Source organism: Cornus florida, unplaced genomic scaffold (genome assembly GCF_030987335.1).
Source record: "Cornus florida cultivar Cherokee Brave unplaced genomic scaffold, ASM3098733v1 CherokeeBrave_3.0.0_Hap2_Chr07, whole genome shotgun sequence".
Taxonomy (NCBI): domain Eukaryota; kingdom Viridiplantae; phylum Streptophyta; class Magnoliopsida; order Cornales; family Cornaceae; genus Cornus; species Cornus florida.
The window spans coordinates 22,927,937-22,950,528 of record NW_026775577.1 but is presented as its reverse complement, the minus strand read 5'-3'; the positions used below and the strand labels follow the sequence as shown (position 1 = coordinate 22,950,528).

General features: G+C 39.4%; 2 protein-coding genes across 2 annotated transcripts; both read left to right on the top strand.

Moving 5' to 3' along the window:
* Positions 1–82: 82 nt before the first annotated feature.
* Positions 83–3,271, top strand: LOC132266795 (cytochrome P450 CYP82D47-like). Its single transcript, XM_059767775.1, has 2 exons — positions 83–1,087; positions 2,391–3,271. The coding sequence occupies exons 1-2, from the start codon at positions 143–145 to the stop codon at positions 3,018–3,020; spliced, it is 1,575 nt and encodes a 524-aa protein (XP_059623758.1). The 5' UTR covers positions 83–142; the 3' UTR covers positions 3,021–3,271.
* Positions 3,272–13,132: 9,861 nt separating this feature from the next.
* LOC132316418 (uncharacterized) lies at positions 13,133–13,906 on the top strand. Its single transcript, XM_059814897.1, has 2 exons — positions 13,133–13,525; positions 13,655–13,906. Exons 1-2 carry the CDS (start codon positions 13,133–13,135, stop codon positions 13,904–13,906), a joined length of 645 nt encoding a protein of 214 aa, XP_059670880.1.
* Positions 13,907–22,592: the final 8,686 nt, after the last annotated feature.

Genomic DNA, 22,592 nt, shown 5'->3' with positions numbered 1-22,592 from the left:
CTACACTGATCTTTCAGAGAAAATGAAAGACTTAAAAACTACGAGTAGAAACTTATTTTACAAATAAAATGTGCGCCTCAGGAACTATAAGAAGTACAGAGATATGGGAGTTAGCTAACACAAACTGAGTCTCACTCTCATTATGGATCCTCTTCTCCCCTTCCTCCTAACTTCTGTCACCGGCCTCGTTGTCTTGCTAGTATTTTTGTACACAAAGAAACAATCTACTAGAAGGAAGAGCCATGGTGTGCCTCAAGCTGGTGGTGCTTTGCCTATCATAGGCCACTTGCATCTCCTGGCTGGTGGTCAGCTGTTACACAAATTGTTGGGAGCTCTGTCAGATAAGTACGGACCGGCCTTCACTCTAAAGCTCGGTTCGCATGAAAGTCTGGTCATCAGCAGCTGGGAGATGGCCAGAGAGTGTTTCACTGTCCATGACAAGGTTTTCTCCACCCGGCCAAGCATAACTGCTTCAAAGCTATTAGGTTATGACTGCGCCATGTTTGGCTTCGCGCCTTACAGTCCTTACTGGCGTGAGATGCGCAAGATAGCCACGGTGGAGTTTCTGTCTAACCGACGGATTGAGATGATCAAGCACATAAGAGGCTCGGAGGTGGACACTTCGATAAGAGAACTGTATGAGCTGTGGGTCAGTAAGGGAAGCTCGAAAGGTGGAGTTTTGGTTGAAATGAAGAGATGGTTCGCAGACTTGACACTCAACGCGGCGGTGCTAATGGTGGGAGGGAAGCGGTACTGTGGGAGCAATGATGATTGCGACGAAGGGGAGAGGCGAAGGTACAAGAAGGTTATGAGGGATTTTATTCAGCTGTTTGGGGTTTTTGTGATCTCAGATGAAATTCCGTTCCTTGGGTGGTTGGATTTGGGAGGATACAAGAAAGCTATGAAGAGTACAGCGAAGGAACTCGACGCTCTGATCGGAGGGTGGTTGGAGGAGCACAAACAGAAGAGGCTGCTCGGTGGAAAGGGCGAAGGAGAGCAGGATTACATGGATGTGATGCTGAGTATTATTGAAAATGCAAAAATTTCTGAATTTGACGCTGATACCATCACCAAGGCTACATGCCTGGTAAGTTGTACCCCTACTAAACTTTTTTTTCTTAATTAGTACTTACACACACATATCTCTTTTGAAACTTGAACCCTTGATCTCTTTTTGAGAGGTAAGAGACCGATACCACTAGACCACTTCCCGTTGGTATATCCCTACTAAACTTAGTATAGCATCTGCTTGGTTTGTACACAGAATAGTTTTCTGTTTTCAGAAAATTGAAAACTATACAAAAAAAACTCTCGTGTATTAGTTTTCTAAAAATTAAAACTATAAAAAAAAATTTTACTTAGATTTAGTATTCTGAAACATGTTTTTTGAAAACCAAGTTGTAAAAAAGGTTTGCTTTAAGAAAAATAGTTTTTTGTTATCTGAATTCTTGATAATTGCTTTCAGAGTTACAAACCAAGTAGGTCTATAGTTTTGAAAGTTAAGAAGTCGGAGTAAATCTCAGATATTTCAAATTAATCTAAAAAAAAAAATTGTAAGTTACATTTGTAAGATTATTTCATTATGACCTTTAGATCACAGATTTAAAAATAAAAAACAATCTCTTCATACAAAAGTAAGATTAAGTACATATGATCTTTCAGAATCACATAATATCAGGAGCCCCTACACTTTTTTAACAAGTGAATATGGATAACTTTAGATTACTTTGAAGATTTTTCGGAATAAATAAAACTCTGAATTCAAGATAGAGAAATTGAAAGTCAACATTGTCCTTTTGCATATTGTTATTCTTAGTTCATTGGACTAACTAGAGAAAGCCACCAAATTAAAATCTTCACAGGTAAAACTCTGAATTCAAGATAGAGAAATTGAAAGTCAACATTGTCCTTTTGCATATTGTTATTCTCAGTTCATTGGACTAACCTGCGAAGATAGAGAAAGCCACCAAATTAAAATCTTCACAGGTAAAACTCTGCATTCAAGGGTCAAAGTCAACATTTTTTTTTTTTTTTTTTTTTTTTCTCCTAGTTGGTACTCACACATATTGTCTCCACTGATGTTTGAACTCTAATCTTCCTTTAAAAAATAAGAATCTTGTATCGTTAGGCCATAAATCTGGTGGTTCAAAGTCAATATTGTCCTTTTGTATATTTTTATTCTTAGTTCATTGGACTAACATGTGAAGATAGAGAAAGCCACCAAATTAAAAACTTCACAAGTAAAACTCTGAACTCAAGAGAGGGAAATTCAAAGTCAACATTGTCCTTTTGTATATTTTTATTCTTAGTTCATTGGACTAACATGAGGATAGAGAAAGCCACCAAATTTTGTCTTTCATGCAATTGATTAAGCCCTTTTTTTCTGGCAGAATTTAGTCTTAGCAGGAAGTGACACCACAATGGTTACTCTCATATGGGTCCTAGCTCTACTTCTAAACAATCCACGCGTGTTGAAGAAGACACAAGCTGAGCTCGACACCCACGTAGGCAAGGATAGACAGGTGGACGAATCGGACATTACGAAACTTGTCTACCTCCAAGCTGTTGTGAAGGAAACCATGCGATTGTACCCAACGACCCCACTCATTGGTCTTCGGTCTGCAATGGAAGACTGCACCTTGTCATGCGGCTACAAGGTGGTAGCGGGAACACGGCTAATGGTGAATGCGTGGAAAATTCACCGGGATGAGAGTGTGTGGTCTGAGCCACTCGAGTTCAGGCCGGAGAGGTTCCTGACAACACAAAAGGACGTGGACGTGAGGGGTCAGAACTTCGAGTACCTTCCGTTTGGCTCAGGGAGGCGCTCGTGCGCGGGAATAACGCTTGCGCTCCAGACCGTGCATCTCACACTGGCTAGCTTGCTGCAGTGCTTTGATGTAGCCAAGCCATCCCACGAAGATGTGGATATGAGCGAAAGCCCAGGACTCACAAATCTGAAAGCAACACCACTTGAAGTTCTACTTACTCCACGTCTTGATTCCAAGTTCTATGGACACTGAACTTGAATGATTACATAGACAAAACCACCAATCTTGTATTACAATAAATATGGTCTTTTGTCCTTTTGATTGCATATTCACAAAGTGTAGTAGTTTCTACAATTTCATATGAGCATAGCTTGACCTTATTGGTCATAACCATGGGCGGTTGGATGTAACTCGGTCCTTAGGCAAAAAAAAAAAAAAAAGTGGTCTTTTTATATTATAATATGTAATATATTAATTATTAAATAATAAGTAATTGAAAATCATCCTTCTTGTTTTTTGAGATGCAAACTTACTAATTAAATTCTTATATTTAAGTGTGGTTAAAATATCTTTTTCAATAAACAATATAGTCAATCCATTTATTTTTTTTTTTGTGACATAATTGATCGTAGATATGATTTTATCAACTATAATTTCGAAAAACTTCTTCCTGCTACCACAACAATTATATGTATTGTCAATAATACTCTATAAGCAATGCATGTATTTGGAAAAGAATCTAATCTTTTAATATAATTTAATATTTCAATTGGAGTGTTTGTTTCTATGTATAAAATTTCTTTTAAAACTTTTAATTCTGAAAATAAATCAAAACCATCAATATATAAATTATGACAATATTTTTTCAAACTATCATCATCTAATGATTTTAGCTTTTTGAAATTAAACAAAAAACTAATAATGTCTTCATATATTTTAAATTGTTCAAACCTACTATGAATTGAAGAAATAGTTTGATCAACTATATATAAAAAATAATCGATCCTAAAAGAATATTCTTCGACTGATTGAGTTGGCTTATCATCTACATTCTCATCAAATTATTTTTTTTCTACGAATTATAAGTTTTTTTTTATTTATAAAAAACAGGTTCTATTTCCATTTCATTAGCAATTTCTTTAGCTGAAATAATAGTGAATTTAAATCCATTTTCTTTATATTTTGTGAAAAAAGAAATAAGACCTTTTTATTGATCTATGACAACATCAATATGCACATCTTGAGATTAGGAACGACTTTTAAGTCTCTCTTGAAATATAGTTTCTTAATTCCCAAACTTTGAAGTATAGTTGATGGGGGGATTCGGTAGGCATAGCCAATATTATTAATGTATGTTGACTTGCAACTAGACCTGTAAATGGAACGGATATGGACCGGATCACGGTCAATTCGATCCGAATCCGATAAGCATAATAAGCAATCCGATCCGATCCGGCAATCCGACAGATTCTTGCATAGTCAATCCATATCCGAAATTCACTCTATCGGATGTCCGATCCGTTTACAAAAACACAATCAAGCAAATTGATACAAAATTAGGGTAACAAAGAGAGAGATAAATGGGTTTTGTATCAAAGAAGGAAAAAGAGGGAGAGATGGAAGAAGAACGTGAAGAAGGAAGAAAATGATGAAGTAACTTTTACTGGAAAATTAGGGCTTTCTAATTAAATCAAAGAATCCACAAAGAAAAATTTCTTACTCACATAAAGTACTTGAGTTATACAGGGAATGCTATGAATCTATGATTTCAAAATAGAAGACAGGGTGGACATTTGTAAGAAAAGAAAAAGGACAAATAGAAGAAAAAAAGAGAGAAAATAACTAACAAGAAATTACTCCAGCAGTCGCTGACCCCCCCCCCCCCCCCCCTTCTCCCTTCTGGCAGTAGATCGATGACTTGCCTTTCACCAGCGATTATCTGACTGGAAACACAAATGCAATACAGACTTTACAGTGGCCTGAGTTTTGTTCTTGTGGCTTGAATCAATAGGCAAAAGATTTATTACTATAAGGGTGGAAACACGGTAGTATTATATATATAACATTGTGATTAATTTAATTTTTTATTATTAAATCTATACAAATCTTATACTCCCTCCGTCCCAATTTTAGTGTCATGTTTGGGGAGTAGTAATTTTTATGGGGACATGTGGGACATGCATTATCACCCTAGAAAGTTACTAAATTACCCTTTTAAGTTATGAATGTTCAAATTTGAAATTTAAAACTCAAAGGGCATATATGAAAAGATGTAAAATATATTGTTTAAAAAAGGAAGGTGGACACTTATTTTGGGACAGATAAAAAAGGAAAGTATGACACTTATTTTGGGACGGAGGGCGTATGATATATGATATATATAATAATAATATATATATATAATAAAATATAAATATAATAATATATTATTTTAATCGGATCGGATTATTAACGGATCGGATCAACCTAATCCAAATCCGATTTGTTAAGTTATCGGGTTATCGGATTCGGATCATTATCAGGTTATCGGATTTGATGCTAAATCCATATCCGACTAAACGGATTGGATTCGGATCAAAATCCGAACCATTGACAGGTCTACTTGCAACATGGCAAAGCTATACTTTGGTGTCTAGATCCACTACACATGACCGGTACCTTTGGGAAATGGTTTAAACAAAGCAGAGTGATAGTCCTACAACATATTTTTAAATTGTGTGCTGAAAGTCTTGACTATTTCATTTTCTTTAAATAAAGAACAGTGACTCAGCTTGTGATGTTTCCAATTTTCAGCATTTTCGTTTTTTCAGAATTTCGTTGATTCGAGGGCAATTTAGTCTTTTCACGTTTTGCGTATGGGATTTTAGTTGGGTCCATTTGCATTATAATTATTTTATGTATTGATTGCATGTTAATTGTGCATTTTTTTTTTTTTGTGTGTGGTGTATAATGGAGACAAAAGAAAAAGAGAAAAGAAAAGAAAATAAGCGGGACCCGCCACTAGACCACATTTTGGTCTCTAAAATCTTTCACTCTCCCGCAACCCTCTCTTCCTCTCTTCTCTTCTTCATTTTTCTTTTTCATTTTTGTACCAAACTTTAAGTCTAGATTCCACCTTCGATACTTGGAGTTTTTGGAAGCTGTTTGTGGCAAATCGAAGCCCATGACGAGGCCTTCAAATCCATACCAGCAATTTCAGATTTGGTGCTCCATAGGAATTTTGAAATTTGAGACCCATTTTGAGGGTTTTGTGCAAACTTAAGGTAGGGGTTTCTAATTCATGAGTTTCTTGCCCCCTTGTGAATTAATCTTTGTTATTCGTAACTAAGCATGCTTAATTTGAGAAGAATACTTCTAAAATGATTTGATTTTTGCATGTGGAATTCATGATTAAGTATGTGAGTAGATTGATGTGAAAAGCATGCTTAATTGTTGATTTTATATACTTATGTGCTTGATAACTCGTTAACACTACTAAGTGGAAAGTGTGTTTATGTGTTTAGTTCATATTGTGTGAGAAAACCATGTTGTACTCCTTTAGAAATTCTTGTATAGTATGATGTATGGTTAAATATTAAATTTGTTGTAGAATGTTGAACCATATTGTGATACCCCCGGATTTCCGAATGCGGGTTAGCCAGGCCCACGCCCGACTATCCGTGGATATCAAAACAATTAGCAATAATCGAATACAGAATACAATTAAGATAAACATGAGTAAATAAAATTCGCTGGAAAGAAACTAAATGAAAATCCTTTATTGAAAACTTCAGAATAAATCTTATAAATAAGAACTAGTCTGTTACATCCAACTTCTCCAATTATAATACAACTCGGGAATCCATCTGGTGGACCCCTAATCAAATGCCAATACTAGAAAGCGAACAACTAAAAAGAAGTCCACTGCTAAACCATGAAGAACCTCTTACATCGTCGGTAGAATGAGTAGACGTCTCTGCTCAGCACGAACAAGCTCTAAGACCTGGAACTGTCCGTTACCTAAAAAATAATAGTGGGTCAGGCCCACGAACAAGTTCTATCCTAACTACAATCCAAACAGAGACCCGATACGCAGATGCATCCTAGATGTCTCAACCATATCTATATAGTCCATAAATAGATATATACATATAACCACACTACAGGACTCTCACTAACTATGATGAGGGTCTCAACCTGAATAGAAGGTAACATGCAATACGCACCTGAGTGGGCATGACTACCTAAGCCTAACAGGGTATACCTCAACCAACATAGCTAGCTACGCATCCTACTGCATATACGCTCCCTAACCGTCGACTATGAGACTCAAGCTCAGATCGCGGTACCATAATTATATATATAAAGTCCGATCCTATCCAACCATAAGAAATCCAGCTAGTCGTTCAACTTGTTCAGCCGCACAAACTAACATACATTAAGTGTATATACAACCCATCCAAATACAATGTTGAGCCGGTCAATTATTCGTCGCCAAAACACAACATATAAGTGGGATTTAAATATTTTAATTAAATCCCTATCCTTCCCATTAACAGAAAATATAAACAACCATCCAATATGTCGTTCAACTATTTTAGTTGACAGGACATGAAACCAGGTAGGATTTAACTGTTTTAGTTAATCCATTCCGTATGTATGAATGGGTTGGAATTAGCGTTTTGATCTAATCCGTCCCTCCGTATGTCACCGTCCCATACCAGTACATACCATGCATATGATCCGTAAATGATACAACAATATAAGCAGTACATCAAATAAAGTCCACATTATCCAAATAGTTGATAAACACATAATTTAAATAAGTTATCAACTACAAATCCAGAATCCATCCATGTAATCAAACAAGACAAAGTTTACTAATTCGTCAAGTTAAATTCCAGCATTCATCCCTGTAATTGACAGAAAATATATATTTAATTCTTCAATTAATTCCAGGCCAACATCCAATTAGATTGACAGAACCTAAGTACTAGTTCAGCAATTTAAGTCCAAACCCTAATCGAAGTAATTGCAGTGAAATGCTTAATGTTACCGCAATTAAGATTACAAGCTTAAGTCCATGCATTCTAGAAAAGTATTTAGTATTTCAACAATTAACATCCAGGATATGCCTAGATCAAACTTGTTAATTAAATTATCCTAGCATGGCACCCCAACAAGATTTATAAATATATACATATTCCGTTAAATTGCTAAACTAAAAAAAAACAATTAAACTTCTTTCATTCGTTAACAACCTGCACTGTTGTATACCTTCCCACACTTAAACCCCTGAGTATAAAGACCTTAATTTATTAAACATGGCTCTAGTATAGCATAATATAATGCTTGGAATCCATGTTCCAACTCTTTTTAATTTCCAGACGCAGTTTGCACAATTAAGTCCTTTCGGTCCGCTAAGTCCGTAAACTGCCTGCGTCTTGCCTTAGATTTTCCTACGGTTTAAAACCTTAGCATATAAATAAATTAATACATCCTAGGGCTTTAATATTTCTTGAATTAATATATAAATCCATCTCCCTAACCCAAACACAGCTCAGAAAAACCACCATCGAACCAAACAACACACAAACAGCCCCAGAACACAAAATAGGATCATAGAGCCTTCTCCAAATAAATGGAGCAGGCTCTAACCTGCCTAGTGCCGCCTCTTTTAGAGGTAGAGCTTGCTCTACTTCCTCTAGAGCAGGCTCTACTCATGGGGGAGCCGTCTCCTCCCTCCGTGGAGCCGTCTCTTTCCCTTTCTGCGAACTTCAGTCCGTTCCTGCTTTGTTTCAGTCCGTCCTCTTCACCTCTGGTCTATTCCTAACACTTTGTTGGTCTTTAAAACTGATCTTAGGAGTTTAATTAACACCCAGTAGCATCCCATCAGTTTGCTATAGTAGTAGGAATTAAAACAACAACAAAAACAACAATCGTCTTAACACGCTTTTACGATCAAACACTGAATACAATCTTGCAACTACAGTTCCATTCCAACCCCTCTGCTCCTCTTCAAAACTGAACCTAAGGTCTTATAACATCCCATTAACATCCCCATGACTTGTTCATAATCGTTCAATTCAATTACAGTGTTTAAAACCTTAACCAATTAAACATGCTTCCACTCCAAATTGCAAACCAGAGGTACCAGAACTTTAACAGAATAATTCCACACATATAGACATCTGATTTAGCATATAACAAACATGTATAATTTAATTATTGATCAATTAAAACCCTAGAGACAGTCTAAGGATGCACAGAACACAGGCAACGGGAGAGAGAAAGGAAAGAACTTGCCTTAACCGTCTCTGAATTTTCCGATGAAATCTCCGACAACCGTTCCACCTCTGTTGCTCTTGGTTTTACCCACAAGCCAACCTCTGCTCCTCCTCCTCCTTGGTTCAGCCCTAGCCTAAGGCAAAACCCTAGACTTTCTCCCTTTATCTCTCTCTGTAATTCCCACCCCAGTCGGCCCATAGAAACAAAACCACAGTTGTCATCTACGGCACCTACATACGTGACTTCCAAAAGATTGTAAATAAATAACGAAATAAAGACACTTAGTTAACTTAATTACCCAATTATATAAAAAAATAATAATAAATAAAAATTATAAAAACACTTAAGGACACACCTTCACACAAGTTAAATCCACTAATGTAATAAATGCAACTAATTCAAATAATGCCAATTAAATTCTTAAACACTAAGTCCATAAACACAATTAATGTAACTACAGAAAAGCAAAATCAAATTTAAATAAATTAATTAATTCAAACAAACACAAACAATAAAAAAAATAATTCATTTAAGTAAAACAAAATAAACCACTATTCAATAAACAATTTGACACATAGAAACAAATTTAAATTCCAATTTTATCCTTTTGAAAACTAGGGTTATTACACATATAGCATGAAACATTCATGCATAGCATTGGGAAGGAAATGGGAACAAGTGTTTTGAAATGAAAAAGGGGTTATTTGGGAAGAAGTTTTGATTAAATTGGTTTTATGAAAACCCAGTCTCCGCAGAGTCATTAAAGGGCCGGTAGGTTAATGTAACCTAGAGGGAAGTAGGGAGATTGCCTTAGCGTGGTTGAGCTATCTGGGCCCAAAATGACGTTACGGAGGAACAAACGGTTAGGGACAGTAGCCAATCCTTCTCTCAGTGCTGAGGGGGTACCAAAGGGGGTTACATTAACGGTTTGAAAAGTGACGGATTTGAATGTTGAAAATGAGGAACGAAATCGGCATGCATTGCATTTACATTGCATCGTATTGTTTATGTTGAGATTGGATATGATGTTGTATTTTCTCGACATGATATGATCTCGCTTTCCATTATCCTATTCTTTGTTTAGATTTACGGAGACACAAGAGGTGTGTCTTAAGTGCCGTCTGCTGATCGATTCGCTCACCCCATTATACTTAACATTTTTCAAGTAATGGCAAAGAATTGGTGGATGACAATCCCCCACAGAATTGACGGAGTATTGGAAGCCCTTCATTTTGTTATTTTGTATCTAGGTCACTCAATTGTATCCTTAGTGGATGGAAATGTAATTAAGCCATTGTATATGGCCTAGTGACCTAACCATGAACCATAGCTCTATTTTGATGCAAAATTATTCAAGGTGTAAATTCCATGCCTAAACTTTATGTGGTATGACTTTGCTACTATGATTATATGTTGTACTCTCGTCCATGATTGTAGAAAACCTCATTCTTTGTTGCATGGGACAAGTTTGGAGTTTTTGCAAGGTTTCCATTCCAGTTTCTTCTCTTTCTCAAAGTGCCGTATCTCAGCATCAGGTTCCAGGCTTGACAGAGCCATTTCGGTCGGCCGATTCATCTTTAAACTCTCGGGATCTCCTATTTCGGTCGACCAAAATAGGGTTCGATCGACCGAACCATTTACTAGCTCTTAGGATCTCACCTTTCGGTCGACCGATGGAGGATTTCGGCCGACCGATTCTTGAGGGTCTGCTTCGACCGACCAAAACTCCACTTCGGTCGACCGAAGTGCACCTGTTTAGGTTATTTTGTTCTTCCTTCTTGTTATTCTACTCTCGACTCTTGGGGATTTGTTTTAAGCCCTTATGAAAACTTAATGATGACCCAAAAGGTGACGTTTGACGCTAGAAATGATGAGTTTGATGTAGATAACCTCGGGTTCGAGTAAAGACCTGGTTAACGGTTCGGGCCTCCGGGTTCAGGTCGTTACATAGCTAATCTTATCTTTTAAAGAAAATAAAAGACTTGAGAACTATAATAAGGCTCGATATATATGTGGAAGTCAGCTTTAGATAAACTGAACCTCATCTGCTACTGCCACACTACCAACTCTGATGGATCCGGCCTCTTCTCTTATACCTCATAACTTTGGTCTCTGGCCTCCTTGCTATGCTAGTCTTTGTGTACAGAAAGAAACAATCTACTTGTACAAGGAAGAGTTGTGGTTTGCCTTAAGCCGGTGGTATTTTGCCTATTATTGGTCACTTGCATTTCCTGGTTGGTGGTTAACTGACACATAAATTGTTTAGAGCCCTGTGTCACGCCCCGCAACCAAAAGGCTATACCATGCAGGCGCCGCACAAACGCCTAGCAGACGATGATATAGAGCCTGCATGGACCGAAAGCTTTCTAGACTTTTCCACACAAATATGGAACTTTCTAGAATTTTCTAGATTAGTGTGGACTTGTCTAGCCTTTTCTAGACTTGTCTAGAGTTGTATAGAATTCTCTAGACTTGTCTTGAACATTGTATATAGTTATAAAATTGTGTAAATAGTTCTTTGGAGGATTCTAGACACTTATTCTAGGCTACACATTTGTACTCATCTAGAATGTTTTTGTGAGGGCCAAAGGCCTATAAATTAGAGGTGGGAGTTCATTTGCTCCTCACCAAGCAACCTAAGTTGTAATCTCCTCTCAAGTAATACAAGTGTTCCTACATTCCCAAACTCTCTTGCTCACTTGCCTAATTTCTTCCTACACACCCAAGTAAGCAAAGCACTTGTCTAGCCTTAGTCTTCACTAAGCTAGCACACTCAGGTAGGCTGACTTAGCACTTCAAGGGGGCTTGAAAGTGTTTAAGGCCGCACGTGAGCTTGGAAAGGTCCAAGTCCGTGATAGTTGGTATCAGAGCCAAGGTCGTGAGGCATCACACCTTATGTGAAGGAAGCTATAGCAGAGCAATCAGACTTGATTAATGTCCACGAGGAGGAGTTGCGTGTTAGGGAGCTAAGTTGCCTTCTAGTCTGACCGAAGACAAGGGCTAAGTCAAAGGACATCGTCGTCGGCTTAGAGGCACGTTTGGCAAGCATAGAGGAGTCAATGGCCAACGTGAAGGGGCAACTTGAGGATGCTCAACAGCACATGGACGAGCTAGAATCGGAGGACGTTAAGGTCCAGGATGCTGTCAAAGGGTCCCTCAATGCCCTAAGTGGTGACTTTCGGCAGGAGCTCCAAGCACTTCGGGAACTTATGTTGGGCGAGTTTGCCACCCTACGTGGCTATGTTGATCGGGAGCATGGCACTTTCTGTGAGCAAATGGAGAAAATGCGAGCAGATTAGGCCTTGTACAAGCGGGTGGTGGCATCCGGCACAGCTACTACGGGGGTAATAGCACCCTGGGTTGATATTCCCAAGCCTAAGTTCTATGGTGGGAACCGGGTAGCGAGGGAGTTGGAGAACTTCCTCTTTAGCATGGAGCAATACTTTGAGGCTATGGGCATGACAAATGAGACCATCAAGATACGCACGGCAACACTCTACCTCACCAGCCATGCGATGCTATGGTGGAGGAAAAAGTATGGAGACATGGGCAAAGGTACGGTCTCTATTGATACTTGGGCTGATTTTATGAGAGAAATTAAGAAGTATTTCTATCCTGAGAATGCTGAGGACAAAGCCAAGGGCAGACTCCGAAGGCTAAAACAAGTTGGGTCGATTCGGGACAATGCGAAGGAATTCACTAACCTGACTTTTGAGATCCCGGATTTATCCAACAAGGACTTTATTTTCTTCTTCATGGATGGTTTTCAGTTGTGGGCCAAGACAGAGTTGAGGCGGCGCAACGTGTAAGACCTTGCCACGACTATTGTAGAGGCGGAGTCCTTTATTTATTTTAACTCTAAGAAGGAACCCTCGTTTAAGCCAAAGGACAAGGACAAGGGGCGGTAGGCTGGCAAAGGTGGGGGAGACAAGGACGCTGCACCATACAAGGATTGGTCCCGTAAGCCAGGTGGTGGCTATGGAGGCAAAGAGGGACGGGAGAATAAGGAGGGACCATCCAAGCCCAAGGGCTCATGCTTCATATGTGACGGACCACATTGGGTGAGAGATTGCCCAAAGAGGAAAACCCTCAATGCCATGACGAGCTGCTACGAAGAGCAACAACAGGAGGAAGCACAGATGGGTTCACTGCAAATCCTTAATGCCATCAAGGCTAAAACTGAAGTCCCTAAGGTGGCGGCTAAGGGGCTAATGTTCGTGGAGGCGAGCATCAATGGGACACCCACACGTGCTTTGGTGGATACGGGTGCATCCCATAACTTTGTGAGCATTGATGAGGCTAGGAGGTTGGGCCTCCAATATAGTAAAGAAGGGGGCTCCATGAAGGCAGTTAACTCAGCGGCAAAGACTATACATGGCATGGCACACGGAGTCAAAGCATGCATTGGCGAGTGGGGTGGCTATATGGACCTATCGGTGGTACCTATGGACGAATTCAAGCTAGTTCTTGGGTTGGAATTCTTAGACAAGGTGAGAGCCTTCCCCATTCCTTTCACTAATACTATGTGTATTATGGAAGGCAACACAGCATGCATGGTGCCGATGGAGCGAGGCGCCAAGTTGGAAGCCTAAGCCTTGTCAGCTATGTAGTTCAAGAAGGGCTTTAAGAAAGGAGAGACTAACTACCTTGCTACGTTACTGGAGACACCCGATGATGAGTTAATCCCTCCTCCACAAGAAGAGGTGCCTAAGGAGATACAAGCTATACTAGACGAGTATACGAACATGATGCCTAAGGAACTGCCCAAGAAGCTTCCACCTAAGAGGGAGGTGGATCATAAGATTGAGCTGGAACTGGAGTCTAAACCCCCTGATTTGGTGCCTTACCGGATGGCACCCCTAGAATTATAGGAGTTGCGGAGGCAACTCAAGGAGCTATTAGATATTGCGGGCTATATTTGACCCTCGAAGGCCCCATATGGCACACCGGTGTTGTTCTAGAGGAAGAAGAAAGGGTCCTTGCGCATGCGCATAAACTACCGGGCGCTAAACAAGGTGACTATCATGAACAAGTACCCCATTCCTCTCATTGCTAATCTTTTTGATCAACTTGGTGGAGTACGCTACTTTACTAAGCTAGACTTGCGCTCAGGGTACTATCAGGTGCAGATAGCGGACGAGGATGAGCCTAAGACTACATATGTGACGAGGTATGGCTCTTATGAATTCCTAGTTATGCTATTTGGTCTCACCAATGGACCTACTACTTTCTGTACTTTGATGAACAAGCTCTTCCATCCCTATTTGGATCATTTTGTGGTTGTGTACCTGGATGCCATTGTTGTGTATAACACCACTTTAGAGGAGCACGTGCATCACTTGAGGGCGGTTTTCCAAGTCTTACGGGAGAACGACCTATATGTGAAGACGGAAAAATGTTCATTTGCCCAAGAGGAGGTATTGTTCCTAGGGCATAAGATACGGGATGGCAAGCTGATGAAGGATGAGGTAAATGTGAGGGCCATTCAAGAGTGGGAGCCGCCCACTAAGGTGACAGAGCTATGCTCATTTATTGGGCTTGTCAATTACTACCTCCGCTTTATTAAGGGTTACTCTACAAGAGTAGCCCCATTGATAGACCTTCTCAAGAAAGCGCGCACTTGGAGTTGGATAGAGTCATACCGGGGGGCATTTGACGACTTGAAGAAGGCAGTCACGGAGGAACCAGTACTTAGTTTACCCGACCACTCCAAGACATATGAGGTGCACACAGATGCATCAGACTTTGCTGTTGGGGGCGTGTTGATGCAAGAAGAACACCCCATAGCCTATGAGAGCCGCAAGCTCAATGACATCGAGCGGCATTATACGGTGCAGGAAAAAGAGATGATGGCAGTTATCCATTGCCTATGTACTTGGAGGCACTACTTGCTCGGGGCACAATTTGTGATCAAGATAGATAATGTTGCCACCAGCTACTTATAGACATAGAAAAAGCTTAGCCCCAAACAAGCACGATGGCAGGACTTCCTAGCGGAGTTCACTTATCATTTTGAGTACAAGCCGGGCAAAGCCAATGTTGTGGCAGATGCGCTTAGTCGCAAGGTCGAGCTCACAGCTATTAGTCGGCCCCAACACCCTCTTATGGAGTGGATCAAGGAGGGGTTGCAGTATGACCCTCTAGCCAAGAGCTTTATTCAGTTGGCTAAGGAAGGAAAGACTCAACGCTTTTGGCTAAGGGATAACTTATTTCTCACCACAAGGGACCGACTCTTTGTGCCCAAGTGGGGTAACTTGCGAAAGGAGCTGATACGGGAGTGCCACGCCACCAAATGGGCTGGTCACCTAGGTATGCGACGCACACTAACACTCCTTGAAGATTCATATTATTGGCCTCGAATGTACGATGATGTGGAGACATATGTAAGGATTTGTTTTGTGTACCAACAAGGCAAGATTGAGCAACAGCATCCCGCAGGCCTACTGGAGCCATTGCCTATTCCAGAGAGACCATGGGAGAGCGTCTCTATAGATTTCATTACTTGCTTGCCCAAGTCAGAAGGTTGTGGGAGCATTATAGTAGTGGTAGATCGATTTAGCAAGTATGCCACCTTCATACCCGCACTAGCAGATTACACAGCAGAGAGGGTAGCAGAGTTGTTTATTGACCAGGTGGTCAAGCTTTGGGGGGTTCCGCAAAATATTGTCAGTGATAGAGACCAGCGCTTCACGGGTAGGTTTTGGACGGACTCTTCAAAAAGATGGGGACGGATCTCAACTTCTCTACGAGCTTCCACCCCCAATCAGATGGGCAGACGGAGCGCATCAATGCTCACCTGGACCTTTATTTGCGGCACTATGTAAGTACCAACTAGCGAGATTGGACCAAACTCCTTGGGGGGGTATAGTTTTCTTACAACTTGGAGCGGAGTGAGGCTACCAATCACAGTCGCTTTGAGGTTGATACCGGACGGCAACCTATGACACTTAATGCCATTGCTAGGACTTGTGATGGTAAGAGTCCAACGGCCTACAAATTTGCCAAGAGGTGGCACGAGCAGTCCAACTTGGCTAGGGCGTACCTTAACAAGGCGGCAAAGAAGATGAAAAAGTGGGCCGACACCAAGCGAAGAGGGGTGGAGTACACAGTGGGAGACCAGGTGATGGTTAAGCTACTACCCCAACAGTTTAAGTCCTTCCGAAGCGTACATAAGGGGTTAGTAAGGAAGTATGAGGGCCCATTCCCCATTGTCAAGTGGGTGGGCAAGGTCTCCTACATGGTTGAGCTTCCACCCAAGTTGAAGATACATCTAGTCTTCTATGTCAGCATGCTCAAGCCTTATCACGAAGACATAGAAGACGTTACTCGGGGCATATTGCAGAGGGCACCCACGGCCGTTGTCACATCCTTCGATAAAGAAGTTGATTGCATCCTTACAGGTCGTGTGATGAGTAGGAGAGGTATGCCCAAGTATGTAGAATACTTAGTAAAATGGAAGAACATGTCAGATAGCGAGGTGAGCTGAAGCATTAGGATAAACTTTGGCAGTTCGCGAAGCATATCTAGCGGTTCAAGCAAGAAGAAGCGACAAGGGTGTTGCGAGCTTAGGTGGGGGAGAATGTCACGCCCCGCAACCAAGAGGTTATGCCACGCAAGCGCCACACAGACGCCCAGCAGACGATGATATGGAGCCTGCATGGACCGAGAGCTTTCTAGACTTCTTCACATAAGTATGGAACTTTTCAGAATTCTCTAGATTAGTGTGGACTTGTCTAGCCTTTTCTGGACTTGTCTAGAGTTGTATAAAATTCTCTAGACTTGTCTTGAACATTGTATATAGTTCTAGAATTGTGTAAATAGTTCTTTAGAGGATTCTAAACACTTATTCTAGGCCACACATCTGTACACATCTAGAATGTTCTTGTGAGGGCCAAAGGCCTATAAATATGAGGTGGGAGTTCATTTGCTCCTCACCAAGCAACCTAAGTTGTAATCTCCTCTCAAGTAATAAAAGTATTCATACATTCCCAAACTCTCTTGCTCACTTGCCTAATCTCTTCCTACACACCCAAGTAAGCAAAGCACTTGTCTAGCCTTAGTCTTCACTGGCACACTCGGGTAGGCTGACTTAGCACTTCAAGGGGGTTTGAAAGTGTCTAAGGCCGCACGTGAGCTTGGAAAGGTCCATGTCCATGTAACATTAATGATATATAACATATCTTCGTAAAACCAAACTGAACATTAACACCATCAAACATACGTTTCTTATTGGGAAGGTTAGTATAATTTTTGAAAATACAAGGTCGGTCCATGCAATTTTGCTGAACATTAGGGGAGGTCAATGTAATTTACCCTACATTTTGAATCCCCTTTCACTTGTCACATTTTATTAAGTCAAGTCACTATTGACTTAAATTTAAGCACTGAAATTTTTTAGTGTTATTGCTAAGGACTTAATTGGGTTATCAAATGACACCTAAGTATCGGATAGTCATATAGCTGAGTTGAGTTCCCATTACACCTTAAGTCATATAGTATGAGTATAAAATAATGATTTATACATATATTATACAGATCAAGGTATATAAAATATACACAATACTTAGATTACTTGTGTAAAATGGTGGTTTTGTTTGCAAGATCCTATATATGAAACTGGAATGTTGCTCAATGAGTTTCTGAACAATTTCAAATCTGTTGATAAATAAGGTCTCTAAGCAAAATACTTTAGTGTTAGTTTTCTACATTTCAAGATTATCAAGAAGGCGAAACTTTTATGGATTATATGCCTCCAACTTGCACAATCTGTCGTGCTCTCCTATTAGAGGAAGACATGTTATACACAAATTAGTGACTAGTGAGAGAAATGGAAATTTTGTTCTGTTGTTTGGGGCTGTATATCTTTGCTTTATTCAATTATTTCAGATTCTATCAAATTATATTTCAGTAAAATTACCCTTCCTAAAGTTGCTGGTTCCAATGTTTGGATTTCCAGAGATACAGATTAAAAACATAGCTCATTAAACTAACCCTCATTGTGGTTTTGTTTGCTATGGTCCCGAATTTTTGATGTATAATATTTAAACGTTAATTTCATTCCTTTTCCTGAATTTCTGAGCCACCAAATCCAAACGGGAGTGCCTCTTTTATCGGAAGAGAAACAGGGCCATATTTTTTCTATCATACTTTCTTATTAAAATAAAATTGGGTTAGGGTGATGGTGAAAATTTGAATGCAAATCATAGGTAGAAAATTTTCCTAGTTGCAGTTTGAATAGTTTATCTGCTCTTTGAATTTGTAACTAGTAAAGTTAAATATCTCTTTTTTGCAGTGTGTACCACCAGATTTTGTCAAGCATTTTAATGGAACAATACCAACTAAGGCCATCCTTAAAGATCTCTGCGGGAAATTTTGGCATGTGGAGATGGAAGATGTTGAAAATGGTGTCTTTATTAAGAATGGCTGGCAAAGCATTGTGAATCATTATTCTATAGAGCTCGGAGACTTCTTAGTTTTTAGATACAATGGAAATTCTATTTTTGATGTTAGAATATTTGGTAAGAGTGGATGTATGAAGGAAAATACTTTAGCCATTGAGAAGACTGCCACACGTGTCAAGATTGAAGAAGAAACAGAAGCAGAGCAGACTTCTCCCAAGCACACTAACGTTCGCAAGAGAGTATTCTGAAGTAGGCTGAAAAATATCTCCAGAATCAAGAGGCGAGTTGTGTCAAATTCGTTTCATTGTTGACATTTTGCGTTTTTTCCTTTTACATATGTGATGTACCTTTACAGGTTTACTTGGACCAATTCAGCTTACGCCACAAAGAATTGTTTCATGACCTTACCAAAAAATCCTTATTTTATTGCGACTCTCCCTTCGTCAAGGTTAAGGCCAGCCTCTGTGGTGAGTGCCGGTCTTATAGTGGACTGATTACCATAAAGTTTCACATTTAACTTAGTTAAAAATGCTTGCGCCTCCTAAATTTGTGTAAACATATATATATTTAATAAGCATATATATATTTCCAAAAAAAAATTAATAATTTCAGGGAATTCCAGACATCTTCTCATCTTGGCTGAGATTGCTCCTACCTTTAATGTTTTCCAGTAGATGTGAAACCATTTCGTGTGTATCTTAACCAACCCAGAGTATATAAAATGCATCTGCTGATATTAAGACCCTCTCTGTTTTGATGTAATATTACATCAAATGCTCAAACCCCCGAGATATTACAGAATAGAGTTGATTATTGGAGTTTGTGTATGTTACTTATTCTGATAGTTGAATTCCAATTTTATCATGCTATGGTGTAATTATTTTTTGGAATGTTGATTTGTACGGTGTAGATTATGTTCGTGTGTAATTTCTTTTTTTTTAGATGGAAGAATCCGTTGTTCAACCGAGTATAGTTGATTGAATTTTGTTTTGTTGTTGCAGTATATGTCAGAGAGAGGGAGAATAGAATTGCCGAGAGAGAGAACCAATGAGTCTGTGTAATGGCCTTATGGCCATTATAATTGTTAAAACATTTTTTTGTGGGTTCCATAACTTAAAAGAATTCTTTTAATATATATATATATATATATATATAATTTATAAACATTACATGACAAGTGCCCAATTGAGTTTCTTCCTGACACATAAAGAAGCAGGGGCAGAGAAATACAGGTACGAATTATCCGCGCAGGAGCAAGAACACGGAAAACCCATAAGAAGAGTGCAGTGAACACATAAAGAAGCAGGGGCAGAGAAATACAGGTACGAATTATCCGCGCAGGAGCAAGAACACGGAAAACCCATAAGAAGAGTGCAGTGAACACATAAAGAAGCAGGGGCAGAGAAATACAGGTACGAATTATCCGCGCAGGAGCAAGAACACGGAAAACCCCATAAGAAGAGTGCAGTGAATTTGGAGTATGAACGCGAAACTTTGAACTTATATTTTCACATTGTAGACACTACAATTTTAGTGGGTTTTGGTTTTGACAAATGGACCTATGAAATATGGACCTAATGTTTAATTAAGTTATTTAATTGGCCCAAGCTTGGTCCACTTAAATTATTTAATTAGCCTAGCCCAGATGGTTAAATATAAAGATAATTATTCCTAATAAAATATATTTGAAATAATTATATTTAAGAATAATTATTATAATATAATCAGCCCGGTCAGTTATGATTTTATCTTTATCAGGAGATGACACGTGTCGCCATCCTATTAATCTAAGAAGCCTATAAATAAAGTCATAAAGGAAGAAGGAAGGGGTATACAAAGTCAAAGTCCAAAAATCCAGAGACTTAGAAATCCAGAGGACACAAAATTCAGAAGTTCAGAAATTCAGAACAGAAATTCAGAATTCAGAAGTTCAGAAATTCATAAACAAATTCAGAATTCAGAAGTCCAGAAATCCAGATACAAAAATTCAAAATTCAGAAATTCAGAATTCCAGAGAGAAATACATAAACTCTGCCCAAAAGCGAAGAATAACAAGCACATCAAATCGTGGCATTTTTCATCAAATTCACGGTGATCAACAACAAGCACATCAAATCGTGTCGTTCTTCATCCAAATTCCATGGTGATTCAAGATGAAGCTCGTGCAACCCTTGAATCCAACCAATAAAAAAAGGAGAATGAATCAGAGGACCTTTCTTTATGTAAATAATATTACAAAGGATTGTACTCCAATTTTTTTCAATTTAATAAAATATTATTTGTTGCTCCAAATTTTGTTCTTATTTGCAGACTACAAAATTTGTGTGTATAAATTTCTGGCACGCCCGGTGGGACATCCTCTGCCTCTCATCTCTTTCTCTTACATCAAATCCTCAACAAATTCATCGTCAGATTCTATGACTTCCAACAAGATTCAGACGAATAGCAAGAATACCCCGAAGGATATCGTAGTCGTGACGGACAACATCATTACGAACACAAAAGGTGGCAAGAAGGTTGCAATTTCGTCAAGTGGTACCAACATCTTTGCAAGCCCAATGATGCGAAACATAGCCAAAGCATCAGTTCCCACCAAAAGGCAATACAATGCGGTAAAAGTAAATTCCGTCAAATCCGCCAAGTCTGTCCACGTAACAACTCAAGTTCATACCCCCTTCACCTCGCTGGGGGCAAGGAAGAAGGTTCCTACAACCTCAAAGGTTGCTCCAGTCACAAGTTCAAGTTCAAGGCTGGTCCACTCAAGGCCAAAGATTTTTTCTGACTCCGTTACTATACCAGTCATGATGACGAGTACTACCTTGTACGAAGAGCAATTGACGAGTATGGCCCGCGCAATTGAAAGATTACAATACTCTCTCAAGGAGCAAGATCTGAAAATTGCCTCGCTAACAGAAAAATTAAAATTACGTGACGACAATGTTGAGTTAAGCAAAGGCCAAATTCCTCATTCTAATTCCATGCCAGAGAACACTCCAATTGATGATCAAAATGACATGCTTGCCAATCCAACAATTGAAGTTGCCTTCGTCACCTCACTTTCTGTCCAACAACTTCAAGACATGATAGTGAATTGCATAAAAGAACAATATAGTGGCGTTCCTCAAAGTGCTCTCATGTACTCAAAGCCTTACGCAGAAAGAATTGACATCTTAAAAATGCCGGTTGGGTATCAACCTCCAAAGCTTTAACAATTTGACGAAAAAGGCAATCCCAAGCAACATATCGCACACTTTTTAGAAACTTGCGGCAATACTGGTACAAACAGAGATCTCCTTGTCAAGCAATTCGTCCGTTCCCTTAAAGGGAATGCATTTAATTGGTACACAGACCTCAAAGCTAGAGGTATTGACAGTTGGGAGTAGATGGAACGAGAATTTCTCAAACATTTCTATAGCACTCGTCGTATTATAAGTATGCTAGAGCTTACAAACACAAAACAGATGAAGGGTGAACCCGTGGTTAACTACATCAACCATTGACGAGCTCTAAGTCTTGACTGCAATGATTGTTTGTCTGAAATTTCTGTAGTTGAAGCATGTATGCAAGGCATGCACTGGGAGCTTCTTTACATCCTACAAGGGATTAAGCCTCGCACATTTGAAGAGTTTGTTACTCAAGCCCACGACATGGAGCTTAGCAATGAAAATCATGGTGCTAGAGAAGATATTCCTGATATATCTGACAACCTTCAAGAAGATGAGAGAAGTGGGTCCGAAGAAGAAAACAATATACTTCCTAACTCGGATGACGAAATAGCTTCATCTTTCATTATAAGCATCATCTCGAAAGACTTCCATCAAAAAATGCACCATGCTACAACAATGACTTCAACAGAAAGTGCAAAATTACAGGGGGCATTAAATCAAGGAAATCCTCAAAGTGACGACAAGAATATTCGTGCCCTCCAATAGAGGTTTGGATTACCGTCTGATTCTTGCAAAGTTGAAGAAAATTATTAAAGTTGAAGTGGTCCTAGATACGAGCCTAAATTGTCGATGGTGCTCCCAGATGCAAGCCTAAACTATCGATGGTGCTCCCAGATATGAGCATAAATTGTCGGTGATACTCCCCGACACAAGTATAAACTATCAATTTGAAAAAAAAAATGACACTCCTTAACACGAGTTTAAACTAT